Source organism: Coloeus monedula (assembly GCF_965178545.1).
Source record: "Coloeus monedula genome assembly, chromosome: 2".
Classification (NCBI taxonomy): Eukaryota; Metazoa; Chordata; class Aves; order Passeriformes; family Corvidae; genus Coloeus; species Coloeus monedula.
The window spans coordinates 89,131,280-89,149,722 of record NC_138782.1 but is presented as its reverse complement, the minus strand read 5'-3'; the positions used below and the strand labels follow the sequence as shown (position 1 = coordinate 89,149,722).

Below are 18,443 nucleotides of genomic sequence, written 5' to 3'. Positions count from 1 at the left end.
ACACTCACAGTAAAGAATTTCTTCTCATTATCTGGTCTAAACCTACTCTCTTGCAGTTTACTTCTTCTGCTTTACTTATCCTCCACTTCTTTATCAGGTGAAATATTTTTATTCAGTCTTCTGGAATTGTCATTTTATTACAGATGTTATTAAAAGAGAACATCTGCATGTTACAGTTATTGCATTTTTTGAATTCTTGTCCAGACTAGAAGATGTGTATCCAGTGCAAATATTTTCTAACATTTATCCTAAAATATAAATCTGAATAGAGTTGAATGTAAAGCTCTGTTTTATGAGTGTACTCTAAAGTAACCATTACAGAAACTAAATCATATCTATTCTGTCTTGGACAAGCATTTTGTACTTACGGACAGCTCAGCAGAAGCTGGCATCTGTATTACTCTGAGAAAGGAATGTAGGCAAATAAATAAACATAAAATCAGGTAATTATATTTGTTAGGAATACAGAGATATCTTTCTTTTGGAAATAGACCATTTGTTAATCCATCAACTTTACTTCAAATATCAAAAAGAATAATCCACAAGAATAGTGATTGAAAAACCTATTTACTTTTTTTTGGGGGGCCCTCCACTCTTCAGAGACAGAGACTTTTTTGTATTACTGACTGTACTTAGTTCAATGAAACTAAATAAAAAATAACTTCAATTACTAGAAAAATGCTTCCATTTCTCATTTAACTTCTTTTTTCAGTTGAGTTTCTTCCAAAACTCAAATTTTAGTTCTGGAATAAATTTGCAGAAGGTACATTTTGAAATATAATAAACTGGGGAGAAGAAAAAAAAAACAAAAACAAACCCACATTTGTTTTAAATACACTGGATTGAAGAGGTCATTCAGCTGTAGCTATTAAATGAAATCTGTGTCTGTGTTTAATTTAGTTTCACTGGCATCTTTCAAGTACTTGATATAGTTGGACAGCATCTAACTTTGTACTTGGGAAACACCAAATCTACTTGAAATAATTGAAGTTTATTTAAGAATGGGATTTTGTGGTACAATTTGATAGGGAGGAATATATTACAGTACATTCAGGCCCTGTTACCAAATAAACAGAAATACTTTTATCTAGTGCTCTTCTTCCCTGAGTTCTCGTGTAATCGCTGTGTTCAAAAGGAGGAAGAAAGGTAGCAAACATCTCTAAATATAGTCCTGTTTTCTCTGTGTGATATTTTCAAGAGCTTTATTGAAATCCCTACTACACTGAAGACTTGAGAGTCCACAGCTCATCACACACATGTGCTCATAATCCTTCAGCCACTTCTGTGGGCATAGAAGAAGGGTTATTAGTGTTCAATTATGTATAGCATCAGTTTTAGAAGATTAGTTAAATTTTATTGGTAAATGTACCATAAATGATATGAGTGGATGTTGCATACGAATGTATAAAGTAGATGGCTATTCTGCAGCCAGATGAATCAAATATATCCCTAAACAGCTGGTGATGAGACATGAGATCCATTAAGAACAGACAGTTTTTTTAATATTAAAATACCCTATTTAATGTTGATTAAGTTACTCTTCAAGTCACAATTCTTGTCAAGATAAAAATAAAAATTCAATGTGAGAATTAAAATGAGGCACCTTTTGGGATATTTAAATCCTCAAAAAATAGTCCAAGCCTCTGACCACAACTATATTCTTACTTACTGTCCTTGAAGACTGGATTTGTGTAAATTATTTTTAACTTCTCTTTTTTGTGGTGATTGTGCCCCATGGAAACAATTTATGAATTTGTGTCGAATCCTCAAATAGATTTGGCTGAAATACTCTTTGAAAAGGGTAGACACCTTAGAAAAGATGAATCATACCATTTCAGTAGTTCAATAAATGTTTCAGCTTTTCATTTTGAAAGAATGTTTTGAAACCAAACAAAATCTTAAAGGCTTTTAGAAATTATTAAGTAACCAAAGAATAAAGGGAATAATTTTTTTGACTAAAAGTAGGATAAAAAATACTGGTATTTTCCCATTGCATTTTGTTGACTATAGGAATTTCCATTTGGAGTCAACTAGAGCTGCTTTTTCCTCATCTTGCTTTGGTTTGGCTGTATGAGCCCATTATTTACATACTGCTGGGTTGTTGAGTCTTATCACCAGCTCCTGGCATATGACCATTGGAAGCTTTCTTGTTTATAAACTCCATCTTGAAAATGGCTTCCTTTTTTTTTTTTCCACCTCTCACTCTTGTTGAGTGTTTTCAACTTTGATTAGAAATCTCATTTTCAGCCTTAATTTTCAAAGGTAGTTTATGATCACACAGTTTGTATAGCATGTGATAAGATTGAATACTGGTTAAATATATCTTCTGCATGATTATCTCACTCATGTTTTTTAAAAAAAATGAACTTAAAAAGCTTCTAGCTGTTGCTTTGATGGGCCAAACAAACAAACCTCTTTCAGTTTCATCTTATGTTGAATCCACTACCGCAACTTGTTCATTCAGTTGGGGTTTTTTGCTTCACATTGATTCCTCTTTCTTGAACAATGGCCAAAGTAGTGCATGGCATACAGGATGTAGTTTCCAGACAGTGCTGCTAATAATGCCTTGTCTATATTGGAAATATTTCATCTATTAAAACTCAAGGTCATGTTTGACATTTTTTCCACAGCAACCTGACACTGACAGTTTTTAGCCATTCTTGATCCACCCATATGCCTCTTTTTTCTCCTCTTCCATTTCAGTTGAATAGCCTCAGCTTAAAGCCAAAATTATTAATAGGATGTAGTCTTCTGGAACTTGTAGCTAGCTCCTGCTCAGTGGCTGGATATTTCTGAATTGGTACTGCCACGTGTCTTCTCTTTGGGAAATTGCTACTTTCAAAACTCTAAAAGAAACCTCTGGATTTATGGCTTTCATCTGTCTATTTCGAGACAGCTTTCATATATTTCCCATATCCATTATTTTCTTCATATATGTTCCTCCCAGATATGTTCTGGATACTTGAAAAATTCTGAAATGCTTTGCTCCAACTCACACTCGCCCTCCTCCCTTTCCAAAGAGATATAACTTCACCATCCTCTCAACATGACTGGTATTACTAAATGTCTATATGCAACCATATATTCATTTCAGGTGCCACTTCTGTCAGTTTTTTTATAAAGGTTGCCAAAAGATCCTAGCTCTACCAAAACGAGTGTGTCAAGCTTTGCAATGCCTTCCAGTTCAGATGTCATAGTTTACGGATATATTTATAATTTACTACTAGTCATGCTATCTTTTACCTTCTGTTCCTAAAAAATTAAAAAACTGAAAGCATGTCAAATAAGCTTTTGGCTCATTTTAAATTGTTCAATACTGAGCTCCTTATGTCATCTCTTGTAAATGCTCATTGTCTTCCCAGGGTTTTTTGAGCCTGATCAAGTATTTCTGCAGTGGTGTCACAAGATCCCTCTCATCATGCAAGGTACAAATTCCAGAAGTTTTAAATCTTTAGCCTAAACAAATTCCACATCCCTACTCCATGTTCTCACCCCTTTCAAGTCTCTTCTCAGTTCAGAACAGATTTTCTCACTCATCTCTTTTTTATGTTTTCAACTTCTGTCAGAAACGCTTTAAAGACTTCCAAATTACACATTTCAGTTACAGTGTCTTAATGTACTCCTTCACAAGCTACGTGGCATGGAACAAAAATCTTGAGAGCAGTACCTTAGTGAATATACTACTCCTTTTTCTGGTTATTTTTAGCGTCTATGTACCACGTAAGTATAATTGTTCTTTATTATGAGCTGTTGATGGTAAGGTTGGATACATTTTAAGGTTAATTTGCACAGGAATGAGTGCCACCAGTGAGTGGTACTCCAGATGTGTGCAGCTTAAACTCGGTGGTGCTGCTGCTCTGACAGGAAGGGGGAAGAGCAGGAAAGCAGTTTTTCAGCTCCATATCTTACTATCAACATCTGCTGTGAAAGCTCATCCATTCCTCACCAAAGATTTCAGTCCTGAGCCCAGTATAAGATTTCTTTCTCTTTTACATCATGTAGGTAGTTGACTAAAGCCAACTTGCCTTTGAACTTTTAATGTAAATACCTTAATTTAAAATTTAAGGTAGTACAGTAAGTGAGTAAAATGAGTAAAATTAAAGACAGTAGAGAGATGCAATATTCGTCAGTAGCTCAAGTTCTGAATTCTGTGCCACGCTTCCAAAAGTGGTGCCTCTCAGAAGTATCCCTAATAAGTACAGTATCCCCAAAATGTTTAACTTTGGGCACACAACCTCTGCCATGGAAGAGGGGAAACAATCCCTACACCTGTATGTTTACGTCTGTAGCATACTAATATTTCAGTGTATTCTGTGGACACAGCAAAATCACTCTAGCTTCGGTAATTGGTTTCCACAGAAGTTTGATTAGTGCACAACAGAAAATGGATAAAAATAGGTACTTTAAAATTACAGAGGTAGTACACCAGCTGTGTCCTCCTTCTGTCTAAAATCTGTTTCATTTTGGTTACGTCCTACAGACCAATGTAGTGAGGATAGGGAATACCACTACAGTGTGTTATATTCACACTCCACCAAGGGGAATGTATTCTCTCAGGCTTCCTGAGGGAAGCTTTGATTTGGGAATCAGGGAAGAGTGAATCATTGCTGACCTCTTCTGAGCTATAGAGAGATGGTCAAAAGGTTTTATAAAATGCAAGTGTGAGTATAGACAGATGAAAATCAGATTTCTTCTTTCTCATTACCGATTTTCCTGTCTGTAGAGGTAAGTCTTGAGGGTTTAATTTTGCTTAACATGCTTATTTTAGGAGGGCTGTTCTCCTCAGCAGGGAGGATGCTTCTGCTAAGGATCAGGAAAGAAACTGTGAGCTGTGTAGACCCATAGAAATACTTTCTAATATCTGCCTGCCTATTCTGCCATGCCACAGAGGCTATTCTGCTGCATGCCCCAGAGCTAGACCTCCCTCTTGATCTATCTGTGCAGAATAGCCTGTTCTTGTTTGGGACAACCCATCTCATCTGCTTTTGCTGTAGCCCTCCTGTTGCATCTGAAGCATAGTTTCAGAGAGCATGTCTATGTTAACGTTTGAGTTCAGTTGTTTTGAACATTTTCCCCACTGGCTGTTGTTTGGTTTGTACCATGAACAGTACTGCAGCTTCTTAAATGGTTTTCTCTGGAGTGGAACTGGAAAGATGTGTCCCAGGTGTTTCATCTAGTGTACTCCAGCCACTAAGACCTGGCATTCAGTCTCCAGGACCAAGCTTGACTTGGGCTTTAACTGTCAAATTCCTGTGTTGTCCTCAATGCCAGCTGATTTGTTATTGCAGCACAGTGTTTGCCTGTTGTGCATATCAACACAGCTATGGCTTAGCAGGTGTATCTGGTAAGGAAGCTGAGGAAAGGTGCATCAACGTGTATCAGAGAGAAACAGTGCTTATGTGCATGAGTAATGGCACAGAACAGAAGTCCTCATTGCACATATGTGGGAGCTATAAAATAATAGTTCTGTTGCTGAGTAGTGGAGGGGCAAGATAAATTAATGAAATTGTGACTTAAACCATACTCATCCTATTTTTATTCACATCTTTGACAGGATTTCTTTTTTTTTTTTTTTATATCATGTCAGATTTATTTCTCTGGAATGGAGTTTATTTGTTTTCCTGAAGGGATAATAAAATATCTGTGCATTAAGTTAGTTATTAAAGATATGAGTTTAGCCCAAAGCAGCTCTGAAGGGTAGTTTAAAATTGAAGTGAAGGAATGTATGTAGCATGCAATAATATGTGGCTCTTTCAAGTCAGATACAGTATTTACACTAATACAGTTTTCATTTCTTAGGACAGAGAAAGTAGTTTAAGAAATGAATACTAAATTAGTCAAAAATATATGCTACAGCTGTGTAATCTCCTCTATTTTGTCAAGTATTGTACTATTTTTGGAGATTGTATTGGTTTGATATCTTAAACTACTATTCTTGCATTGCTAGTTTTTTAATTGGTAGTTTCTTTACACATAGTGACACAATTATCTTGGTTTGTTGGTGAAAGATTGTTCAGTTTATGTACATTCTGATTTTTAATTTGGTGGATACAAAAATTGGAGTGTGGGTCTCATCCTGCATTGTAGGGAATTTGAATCATTCCAGGAATACTTTCATAGAAGTCAGTGTGAGATGAGTATCCACTGCTTTATACTAGTGGTTCATCACCTGGATAAAAGCTAGGTGAAATATCCTCAAAGCCTGCTTCAGCTAAGCGTTAATAAGTAAAAATTTCTATTGTGTTCTGTTAGTGAGCAACGTGAATTGTGCCATTTTGCAGGCATGTTTGGTTTTTCTATGGGTGCCCTGACAATTAGAATGTCAACAGTAGCATGACTGCAAATGGGCACACACTTTATTGTAGAACTGTAGGGGACTGTATTAGCATAAATGAACTTCATATTGGTTTTGCAACCAAACTGCCCCCTGAATACACTGCTTGCTTTCTGAATCCACAAACACAGTCAGATTCTCTAAAGTGTGTACTATTCTGTGGCAATAAAAAATAAGTTTAATACTTAACCACACTGAAGAGGTGTTGGCCTTGAAGGGATGAGGTATTATAAATGCTATCACCATAGACAGTTGAAACAAAGTGTGGGAGTCACAGTTAAGGGTTCAAGAACCTATTTTTCTCCCACACACGCTCATCTCTTGTCATACTCTCTTTCAAGAGTTTGAAAATTTCAAGTGTTTCTCAGAATATCCTTCTGCTAAGGAGATTAATACAAATATTAGCAGCAACCCATATCTGTTATCCACATTTGCTCACAGCCCAATTTAAGGTATGGATTTATATGCTGACCAACATATGGGAGTTAAGGCTATGAGGGAGACATTACTTCAAAGAACGCAATAGACTGCCTGTGAACACAGAGCACCCTTTTGAATCAAAGTACCTTAATTTAAACGCTTTACATTTAGATTGGTTTCTTTCAGGAGAACTGGAAGTGCTGGAGAGATTGTTTCTATAATAACTGACCACAAAATTTGACCCTTTATGGATTCCCTGTTTCGTCCATGTGTCACTGCCTTCTTCAGGAAGTGCTGTAATTTATGTTACTGGCCTTTAGGATCTCAGCAGCATTCAGTATTTCTCCTCTGCTCTTAAACTGTGTGTGTTTTCAGTAGTTCAAATAAGGGATCTTCAGAATTTTTACATGAGTAATATTATTTTTTTCTAGGCTATGTGGCTTCAGTTTACATGGCTAAAGTCATACGTAATTCTAATTAAAACAGAAATACCTTCTTGTGGTCCTGTCAAAATGAAAGCAAGACACCTTCTTATGGAAAATGGTTGATATCCTTAGTCACAATCAGCAATTGTTGCTGCAATTAGTAATTAAAAGACAATTTTCCTGCATTCCAGTGCTTCAGGCACCTAACCTCTTTTGAGCAATAGCTTGAAGAGGCAATGCAGGCTTGCATTCTCTCATGCATTAGCTGCAAATGAGCCGTTAGCAATAAGCAGCAGATAATTTGGCCCTGTGAGTTGTAGTTTTCTTAAAGAGCATGTGCCAGTTAAGCAAGATGAACCTCAGAGTTGTCAACAGTGCAGTGATGATGTAGCAAGTGTTTTTAGTCACCAGCTCTTCCAGGAAATAATAGGTGTCTTGAAGAACATAGTCTGACAAATCTGTACTTTGTGGGATCAAGTGCAAAGGAGTAAGTCAGAAATTGAAAGTCAGTGGATGAACCAGAAGTAAACCTTGTTAGCTTTGTATGAAATTGTCTCATCATAAGCTTCGGTCAGCCTAATGCCTGCAATCAACACAAGCCTGCAATGTGTGCCTAAGAGAATGAGAGCCAGTCCTTGCTCAAACTTGTGGTCTCATCGCTAATCTGTGTCAGTAGTGCTCGAGAATCAGAGTACAAGAGGCATCACAGTCAAGAGTAGTTGTCATCGCTTAGAAACCATACAAAACCAGTGACCATGTCTGTACTGCCAGTTAAATGTTTTATCCTTTTTACATACTCCAGCTGTATCTGTAAGAGGAGATCCCTTCACTTTTTTGTATTTGTTTGTCTCTCCCCCTTTCTGTCTTTCTCTGTTTTTACTGACATAAGGATCTGGAAGCAAGACAATTTAGCAGCTCTTTTAGAGGTAGAAGAATGAAGAGGAGCAGCTGCTAATTTGATTGAAATGGGAATGTGGCCAAAGATCTGAGGAAATAATTGCAGCAATTCTTCTGAGAGGCCTTATGCACATCTTTACACCACAGAAAAAAACATGCATGGGGCAGTTGAAACCATGCTGAGCTTGAGTTAATGTAACCAGCTGAGGAGGTATGTCTGAAATGTTCTGCTTAAAACACCAGCATTATTTTTAAAAAGATGAAACTCGAGGATATATCTAGCTTGGTGATTTTTAAAAAAAAATTTTTTTAGGGCTCTGACATTATATTGGAATACATAGTAATCAGAAATTAATGAAGAGTTGTCAGGTGATTGTACTGTTTTAAAGATCTTAAAGATCTTTGTTCAGCTTCAGAAGAAAACAGAAGAGACAGAAATATGGAAATTTTCATACAGTTCTGAATCTTGTAACATTTCAGATAAACTGGATTTTGCTTAACTTCACCTCTGAGTTCAGCTCCCTCACTGTGTCTGGGATAAAGGTGACAGTTCATCCAGTAACTCACAGATTGATTTGATGTTAAAGAAGTGTGCTGCCCTCTTTGGCTACAAACAGTAAGGGAATTGATAAATCTTCATTATAAGAACCCCTGAGACTCTTTTCATCCAGATCATTCATTTCCTCAGTCAGTGTCAGAGCCTGTTAGCAGAAGCCACTGCAATGCCTGGTAAGCTGATGCATGGAGGGTGGAGCAAAGGGTGGTGAGGGGAGAGCTTATATCCATCTAATCCAGCCTCAACTCACTTCATGACAGAAGTATTTTAACATATGTTTTCTGAGGAATCAACATAAGGAGATATCTGTGTCCTGGCAATTGCATCATAGACAATATAATTAATGTTAGGATAGATGAAAACTAATTAAATTGCATACCACCCTTTCTGCTAAATTTTTTTTCTTTTTTTTTTTTTTCTTTTTTTTTGACAGAAAAATATATTTTTGATTAAAGGTTTTGGAGTTGGTAGCTTATTTTTGGTTTTGGTTTCAAGAAATGCTAATCTTCTGTGAAAAGTTTTGAGTTTCCATCAAAACAAAAGTTTCTGAAACCCTTTCACTTGAGTGCTCTACAATATCATCTCCTGGAATTTATAGAACAGTTTCTTTTTGGTCTCATTCTCTAGTCAATACATGTTCCTTTTATCTCCTGTTCTAAGTTTTCAAAAACATGGTCCATGAGAATGTATTGTGTCATTGAGCAACCTGGCTTAAAAAGGGAAATGGAAATGGGAGGTATAGGAGTGACCCTAAATGAGCCTTGGGGGAAAGTGGTGACCAACTTCTGGTTAACCACAGTCAGGTCATACAGGGCTTAGTTCTGCCCTGGACAGTGAGTTTATGAAAAAATCATTAAAGGACGGAGATCTCCTCCATCATAAAACATGGATGACAAGTGAAAGCTTTAGATCCATGTCCCCAGTGCAATGACTAGAGAAATAGAGTACTATAGCACCAAACTGCTATTCCTGGGAAAAAGAAGGCAGACAGGATGCTATTCCTTTGCTGGAATATTCCCTGTTTGATTAGAGTCCTTGCTGAATACTTTCAAGATACTGTCATTACAACTGAAATGGAATTAAATTTAAAGCTTTTCATCCAGACCATGTTCTGGGCTTGTTTGACCATTGTGAGAGATTCCATTATAATCCTTAAATGTTCTTTCCTTTGCGGAAAATCAAGCCCATCTCTCTGTATTCCAATGGACTGCCTTGAGGAAATGTCCCATGTCGTTTTTGAGTACTAATAGCAGTATAATTAGAAAATCTTTAGTCTTTCCACCATAAATGCCTTAATTTACAAAGAGAAATGTGTTTACATTTGGATAGATATGGCACCAGTGTGGAAAGGCTGGAAAAAGAACTCTCTGAAGCTTAATTTAAGTAAAATTAACCTGATATAAAAAGCCGTAAGCCCTTTAAAAATATTTTCCTCTTAATCCTTAGTATCTTGTATTTTTGTAGCGGTTTCAGAAGAAGCTGTGTTTCTTGTTGCCACCCTTTGATATCCATTTCTTCATCATTTTTGAGTGGAAAGAAAATAGAATATATTACTGTGATCTCTATGACTATTGCAGTCTTGCAAAATCAGGATTTCAAGGATTCCAGACAAAACTAGATCAAGACAATTTGCTCACTATTCAAATATAACAAAAGGAAAATATGTAGCTAAATTAAAAAACATTGACAGACAAAGCCTGTGTGGCATCAAACTATTTTGGGGGCCCAGGTAAGGAGCAGCATACTGCTACAGACATGGTACTTAGATGTTTTGGCAGTTACCTGAAAAACTGCTGAAGTAAAATCTCTTGTCACAAGTTCTACTCGTACAACTGATAATTTATTGTGAATACAGCACCTAACTATTCCAATCAAAATTTAGTATATGCTTGCAAAGGTCCCATTTAAGATTGGTGTCGTCTCATTCTTTGATTATAGAGAATACCAACAGTTAAATCAAGTGTGGAAATACTGCTAAATGGAGGCATAAGTCTATAAACTTTTCTATGGTATCTTTTTAGGGTTCATTTTAATGCCTAGCCACAGGCATCTGGTGCTGTTTGAGATTCTCCTGGTCTTCTCCAGACCAACAGCTGTGGCCTCTGGAGAATGCAGGTCACCTACTGATTGTCTGTCTTCTGCCAGCCCTGTGGAGATGTCTCAGTACATCTCCAGTGGCAATGGGTGTCAGTGTTTAGGCAACTGAGCTGACTTCCTATGCATTTGGCCTGATCTTGCTACTGTTCATGTTTTCTGTGTTTTTTATATACCTAGCAATAAATGTGCTTCAGTAATTAAGTTAATGTCACATCTGATAGGAAAATAATGTACACACAGGTTTAGAGTGCTTCAAGTCTGTCAGTAGCTCTAGGTCACACATCATCTTGTGAAACTGAAACTGCACAAGCAGAGTCATACTGTTGTTTGTTCCTACAGTGTTTGGCCAGCATGATGACCACAAAGATTTGCTGCCAATCTTCTGGGCCTCATTTGTAGGTTATTGCTGATAAGATCAGGTGCAAATAATTTTTATCATCTGCATTCATTTACCCCTATTTCAAGAGTGGCATGCCAATAAACACACACACTTTTCTTAATGTGACTGAATGTGGCTTAATTATGTCATTCTTTAGAAAGTACAGAAAGAAAAGTGGAGGACAAAGGTAGCAGGCTGTTCTGGTAGCATATGTTTGTTGAGGAGAAAGAATTTTGAAATAAAAGCATCTGAAATGGAGACTAATAACCCCTCCTAATACAAACTCTTAGTTGCAGGAGCTGGCAGTGTAAAGTGACAGAGTTGTTCCTGACTGCCCAACCTGGGTGTCTTTAGACGTGTCTGAGTCCCTCCCAGTGGTGAGGGTGATCCCTGGGAAACTGAGACACTGCCTATTGCTGGTGAGCCCTTGCCTGTTCCTCACTGACACCTAGAGGTTTCCAACTATACAATTTATTCTCTTAACAGGGAAGAGCACTGCAAATGTGTTGAGGATCTTTGATAAAAGTTAAAGAAAGTAGTGTTACACTTGTTTTGTATCTCTAAAACCTCTTTCTGATTATGCAAGTCACTCTACTGCAGCCAAGCAAGCTAGGAAACTAAAGCAAAGTTTCTTGAAACATGCAGAGGGAAAAGAAGAAATGTCATCATTATGGATTTATCTTTGTTTTGTTCCTTTTTGGAAATCTGTTGGGGGAAAAACATCACTAGGACTTCTGTGCCAGTACCTTGACTTAAAGGGCCCTGAGTTCTCTTGCAGGGTTTTATTTTCTTCCTGTGCGTGTACGGTTGCCATCCGCAGTAATCAAACTCAATCAACAGAAGGAGTCAACTGCTTTGTATTAACTATTATTCTGGCTGCAGTATTTTATAACAGATTTTTAAGATCTGCACTGACTCATACAATACATATCTAATCAAAAGTAAATGAAACTGCATACACTGACTTGATAGTAATAACAGAATAGCATTTACAACAGCAGAATAGTGACACTATTTTTTAATTAAGATTTTAAAAAAATAAAAAGTTGAGAGTTTTGTAGGCATATATTATTGTATGTCCTTAGACTGGGCTTTTATTTTTTAATTTGTGTTTTTATTCAAGGTAATTTGAATAAAATTCATATAATTAAAAATTTCATACACTTCAGTGGAATTGGAGTCAATATATATTCATAGTTTAAAGAATTATGCTAACAACAGTTCTTTGTAATTTTAGGGAGTCTTTATCAATTTTCACCAGCATTTTAAACCTATTATGTAGCACCTATGTTTCTAAAATTGCAGTAAATCTGGTCATCACTAATACAGCTATCTTTGCTCTTTTGACACTTTAATTGTAATTGTGTGTCAGCGTTTTCTTTAAAGAATTATAGTTTAGCTATAAATTTGACCAGCGAATTAGTGTCTACAGAAACGACACCCGTGTAGTAAATAAAGAGTTGTAACGAGCTTTTGAGTGTAGATATCTGCATAAGCTGCAAAACCTGCTCAAGAAGCCAATTAATTCCCTTAACACAGCTCAGCAACTTCATATACTGAGTTATTGAGCTTTGAGGTGGCTTCAGTGGCTGTGGTTTCAGACCAAGGAGTTGGGCAAACAGGGCTGTATTATATATTGAACATGTGCTTTCTGTATGTAACAGACCCAGAATGTCCCCATCCCACAGAAATATATCCTACAGCATTCCAGAAAGACTCATGACAGATTCTTTTCAGTTCCAAATGGGTTGAAGCACATTTTGTTTTTTGAAAAAGAAGTAGCTGCCAAGTCCCTAGTTGTGATCACTGTGAGGGTTTGCACTTGTATTCAAATACTGCCACCCCCAGGAACACTGTTCCCTAATCCCAGCGCTTTTGGGGAGACATATCTTCCAGTCTTTACTCAAGAAATGATAATTTTTATTCTAGATGGCTTTTGCCAAGTGTAAACCAATAATATTTTCACTGAATCCATAGGCAGCCCTGAGGGTGTAACTCTAAGCCTTTCAATCTTCCAAAAGATTCTCCTTATCTGTTAATATGCAATGCTTGTACAGCATTTTTAAAGTGTTTCCTGAGCATTAGTCCCCAGAAAGTCTGGAACATTATCCCCATTATTTATATTTGAGAAGGTCTGCCTCTGAACTCATCAGAGCATTATACTAGATTCCCAGTCCCACCTGCTCTCTTCCAGAAGTCCTGCAGTCTGCTGCCTCTTACCAAAGCTTTCTGTTTAGGATGTGCATATTTGATGCAATTGAAACAGTGAAAGGAAGGAGGGCTGCAGATACTGTTTCCTATATCTCCTGTGGTTTTCTTGTGGTCTTTTTTTTTCATGGTTGTAAGACAAGACTGTTATCCCTTTCATCATCATAAGAAATTAATCATAATTTATTAGTCTGGAGATCGTGGAGATTTCCCTTCAGTCAACATTTATGCTAAGCTAGCTGGCTTGTTTCTGGATTTTTGCCTCTTTCGGATTCTCATTTTCCTTAGAAACTACTCAGAAAAAGAAACCTGTCATAATGTCAGGATAATTAAGTGGTACAAAATTAATCTAGTTTGTAATAAAAAAATCAGTGCTTTTACTATTAAATTATATCAGTTTAAATGAGAAAGAAAACAACTAATATATGCAACAGCCACTAAAGAAAGCAAATCATTAGTAGATTTTAGTACCCTGTTTATATTAACAAATCCAAAGCAAATCATTATCTGAAGGAAATAGAAACATATTATTTTAACTAAATTTCCGCAGGAGTTTGACTTATTTTCCTTCCGTGGGTAGTAATCTGTAGTATTTATCTTCAGTTCAGCTACTCTAATGGAAGCAGTGGAATTTTTTCCATGAAATACCATCTGAAGACTAACAGAAATGACAGGACTCTGTTACTAAATTGCTTTTATTGTGACATAGTGACTTTAGAAAAAATATAAAGCATGATGTAGTTTCAAAATCCCTTTTGTGTTGTTGCATTATTTTCCTAAAGCAAGCAGTAATTTTTGAGATGGAATTACCTGAGTGTGTATCATGACATGGCATCACTCATCTAGCAAACTGTTTATCAAGATCATAAAAACAACCCCCAAAATATTAATTGAAATGTTTTACTAACTGACTAGTTTATTTTCTACATGTGGGAAATCCCACTAGCTTTTCTGCACCTGCTCATTGTGCCAGTGGTTGGTTATCCTGTTGGACCCAAACATGAATTCCTTAGGAGCTCCTAGATGTTCAAAACTGATAAAGCATTTGCATACATTACAGCATGATTGGACCAAAATGTATATTTGAACATGCAGATATGGCTTTGTTTTCCTGTGATTTGGTTCCCAGATGCCACTGCAATGAATTCACAATTCTACACTGATCAATAATAGCAATATGAAAATGTTTTCAATATGCTTTAATGTTGCAGTGCATACACCATTGAACAGGAACTACTTAGACCAATTTAGTGGAAAATACTTAATTTATATTGCTATTTTTAAATATTATCTGAATTTTGCTATTTTGGAACAGCAGGAACATTATATCACCATTAGTTGAGAGACTTTATTGTAAATTCAGCTAAAATGTGTCTCGTCTTTAAAGAAACAGCGGTGCCTTCTTCACTTTTACAAAAAATCCAATTTAAAGAAAAAAATCATCTCATGCTTCTTTGATTTTGATGCTTTGTGTTGTGATAGACTTCAGAATAAACAACAGCACTTTCTCCTTGCTTGCTAAAAGCTGATTTAAGGAGATTATTCTGAATGCCCTACACGTGGAAATGCAAAGCTTCTTCTTTCCACCTTGAAGAAGACATTAAATTGGTGCAGCGTATCTCCTCTGTTTTTGTAAGTGCTGTGTAATGATTATTTATTATTACATTTACAGACATAAGCATGCATATTTATTGCACTTTTTTAGGCCTTATTTACTTTGTTTAAGCAATTAAAAAACAGAGAATAATTTAAAAAACAGCAGTAACAAAAAAACCCCAAGACCAACAAGCAAACAAAACAAAACAAAAAACCAACCCAAAACTAAAAAAAGTCTATTCATGCTGATATAATTGAGATTTGATAATGAAGAAGCTTTTGCACCTCTATCAAGAAGTTTAAATTTATAGTTTTACATGCCTATCAGATATTCTAGACTAACACTCAGAGCCGGTAAAACAAAGGTATTAATTTGGGAAAAGTGTCTAGTCTGTACTATCACTTTTTTAAATGCACAGTCTCAAAAAAACCTGAATTTTAGAAATATAATAATCCCTAACTGTGAAATAAACATGAATGAGGTTCAGATATGCAACATAGAGAAGTCTGAAAGTTCTCATTCCAGAGCACAGAAATCCCTACTGTATAAAGGTACCTTTTTTGCTATATTGCCACTTATAAAATTCTGCCCTTAAGTCACAAATTCATCTTCTGCCAGTAAGCTAGAAATAGCAGCACAGTTGCCTGAGAGTGAATAAATTTTGTTTGGATGCAGTTTTATTTCTCTAGTACATTTTTAAGGTAACTTTTTATTTTTATAGACGGAGGGAGTGAGGAGAAGACTAAGACTAGAATTTCTCAAAACAGTGTTTCGTTCAGAAGTGTGTTGGCTGTGAGGGCCTTGCATAAAGAAATCATTCACACATGCCCTGGTAAGCTGGAGTTCATTGAAGTGACACTGTGCTGCCCATAGCAGTTCTAGCCCACAGGCAAAACATTCTTCTGGCAAAATGCTAGCAAATTCCCACTGACTCTGTTCACTTAAAGAGCAATTCATAAGTGCCTTGTTTTTTTAAAAAAGGAGAGTAGCTCTATGTTCCTAACATTCTGAGATGTCCAGCCCTGGATAGCAAAATGTATTTCTTCTCACAATAGGAAATCAATGGCAGGTTATTTTCATTTAGAATTTTGTGAAATTCTTTTATTTATAATGAAATACGTTAATGAAAATACTCTGCATGAAAAGATCTCACTGCATCAAAAATAAGCTTTGTCCCTCATGGGTATGGCATCTGAGAGGCAGAAAAGATCATTGCAACACAAGGTATTCTCCTATTCTACATTTTTTATTGGTATTCACCTGGCTGAGCGCATTAAAGTGGGAGATGAAGAATTAAATGTTCCCTCTGTTTGTTTTTGTCTCTTTTGTATTTGCAGTTTTAATGTGTGGAGCTCAAAACCTCATTTTGTATGATCAGAACATGGAGATAAAACATTCAAGAACATAATCTGAATTACAAAACTGGCAAAAAGATGGGATTTATTGAAAAACCTATGATATGTAAAGAGCAACAAGTTCTGTCTCTCATGTTCACATGCGTAAGCAAAGGTTAATCTTATGTTTCCAGTGATTTGTGCACAACAGTCCTCACTGAATAAATAATTATTGCATTCCTTGCATTAATATACCAACATCAAACTATAGGGATCTGTATTGTTTAAAATGGAAGAGAAAGTTGGTACAAGTTTGGGGTTGGTTGGGCTTTTTTTGTTAGTCTGCAGTAATTTATTGTGGTAATTTATTCTTGGTTTGTTCCTGAACAATGATGAAATAATTTGTGTCACACTGCTGTAACTAGCTCTGGAAGCCAAATTACTTTTTCAGATGGTACCAATACTAGGGTCTAACTTAACTCTGGAAAGGGTGAGAGGGTGTTTGAAGTTACGAAAGTTTTGCACCTTGTAATTCATTAGAAAATTTGATGAGGGATTGTGATAGGGCCACAAGATAAATAGCATGTGAATTAAAAGCTGGTATTTACACAGGTGATTTTCCCATCCTGTCAATGCAGCATTACATTGAGTGTGAATTTCCTATCCTTCTCCTGGTCTGTACTGTCATCTTCCCCACATCTGTTTCACAGATGACTAAATTCTCACCTGTCATCCTCCAGCTTTCTCCTTATCTCTTCATTGATGTTGTCCTGGGCCATTTTATTATCCTTATTCTTCCTCTGTGCTTCATTAACTCTTCTCCTCAGCACACCCTCTTCCAAAGTCCCAACATAGCCTCAGCTCCACTTCTACCTCCTCTATTCCTTGTCTTCTACCTGTTGATTTAGAAATCTCATGTATGATATTTTTAGGTTTTTTTTTTTTTTTTATAAAAATGAAATTAAATGTTAAAGAAAAGTAAAGAAATGTAAAGCATTTACTCTAAATTATATGCTTGATACCAGTCAGGAGCCCCATTGTATGTGTAAATCATACTGCCTGCTGCAGCCTGACACTGACGTGACATGTTGCCATCCTGGTACTCATGGATCCCACTGACACTCTGTGTAGAACTCTGGCCTATCCCATTTCCACAGTCAGATCTACTTCCCATCCATGTTCCCTGTCTATGAGGATGACTTCATGTAGAGAGCTGGGCTGGCGTCTGAAACTCCTGTGAGGGTCAGTGCCCAGGCATGCTCAGCATCTTTATCCCAGGCCACAAGCTCTCACTCTGGGCCACAGGAGCGGGCACTGCCAGGATCGAGTGTTGTACAGCTGTCCAGCAGCGGATATCCGAAGTGCCACTGCCCCACAGCGCAGCATGAGCCCCTCTGAGCAGCAGGATTGCCTTCTGGCAGTAGCAATGGGAAGGGGTTCAGGTTGCAGGACTGGCAACCTGCTGAACGCTTTTAACTTGGCAGCGTTGCCACCAAGGGGACAGTTGGTCCTGGGGAAGCAGGCACAAATGCCACGCTGCACTCCTCAGAGTTCACAGGCAATGTTCTTCATAGCTCTTGGGGCCAGAGGTGGGCTGAGGATAAAAAGTGTGGTGCCAAATTCCCTTTACCTACTCCATTTGCTTGCTGCATCTGCTCATTTGATTTCACTTTGTTGGAATCAAATTTCATTTGATGCCATCTAATATTGCATATTTCAAAAGAGGAAAACCAGATACTGTTTTCTGTGGTGTAACTCCCTTTGTAGAAGGGTCCACGATGAAGTCAGGCTGGTTGAGTTCTGAACATTGTGCAATTGCCATTGAAAGTTCCTATACTTCCCAGAGGTATTAACTCTTAATAAGTTTTACACCATCCAAGTTCCTGAGAGTCACTGATAGGCTTTTACAAATCACAAAAACAGATGATTTTGTGGATTCAGTGCAAACTTTTGCTTTTTCGGTAAGTTTATCTTCATTACTCTAAGAGGCTTACAAATACACTATTACTTTGCAGTACCCATTTTCTTGTGAGGTACTGATTTTAGTGAGCTTAGCCACACACTGAAATTTTCCATATAGATCTATGAGAAATACAGAAGGTTATATTTGTTACAGCATATTTGCTTACTCATTTCTCCCTGAAACAGAAAAACCCTTATGAGCAATACAAGCAATCTTAAGGAGACATCTGATAC

The 18,443-nt window shown here is 36.8% G+C and overlaps 1 protein-coding gene across 4 annotated transcripts in view; it reads left to right on the top strand.

Annotated features, from left to right (window-relative positions):
• Window positions 1–18,443, top strand: part of KCNQ5 (potassium voltage-gated channel subfamily Q member 5) — a 284,393-nt gene that overhangs the window by 86,510 nt on the left and 179,440 nt on the right. The window contains exon 1 of one of the 4 annotated variants that reach the window (XM_082302866.1): window positions 18,118–18,208. The exons of the other annotated variants lie outside the window; for them this stretch is intronic. Within the exon in view, the coding sequence (XP_082158992.1) occupies window positions 18,171–18,208 (38 nt within the window). The 5' untranslated portion in view covers window positions 18,118–18,170. Of the gene's footprint in view, window positions 1–18,117; window positions 18,209–18,443 lie in introns of those variants that run through there. 4 annotated transcript variants of the gene reach the window in all.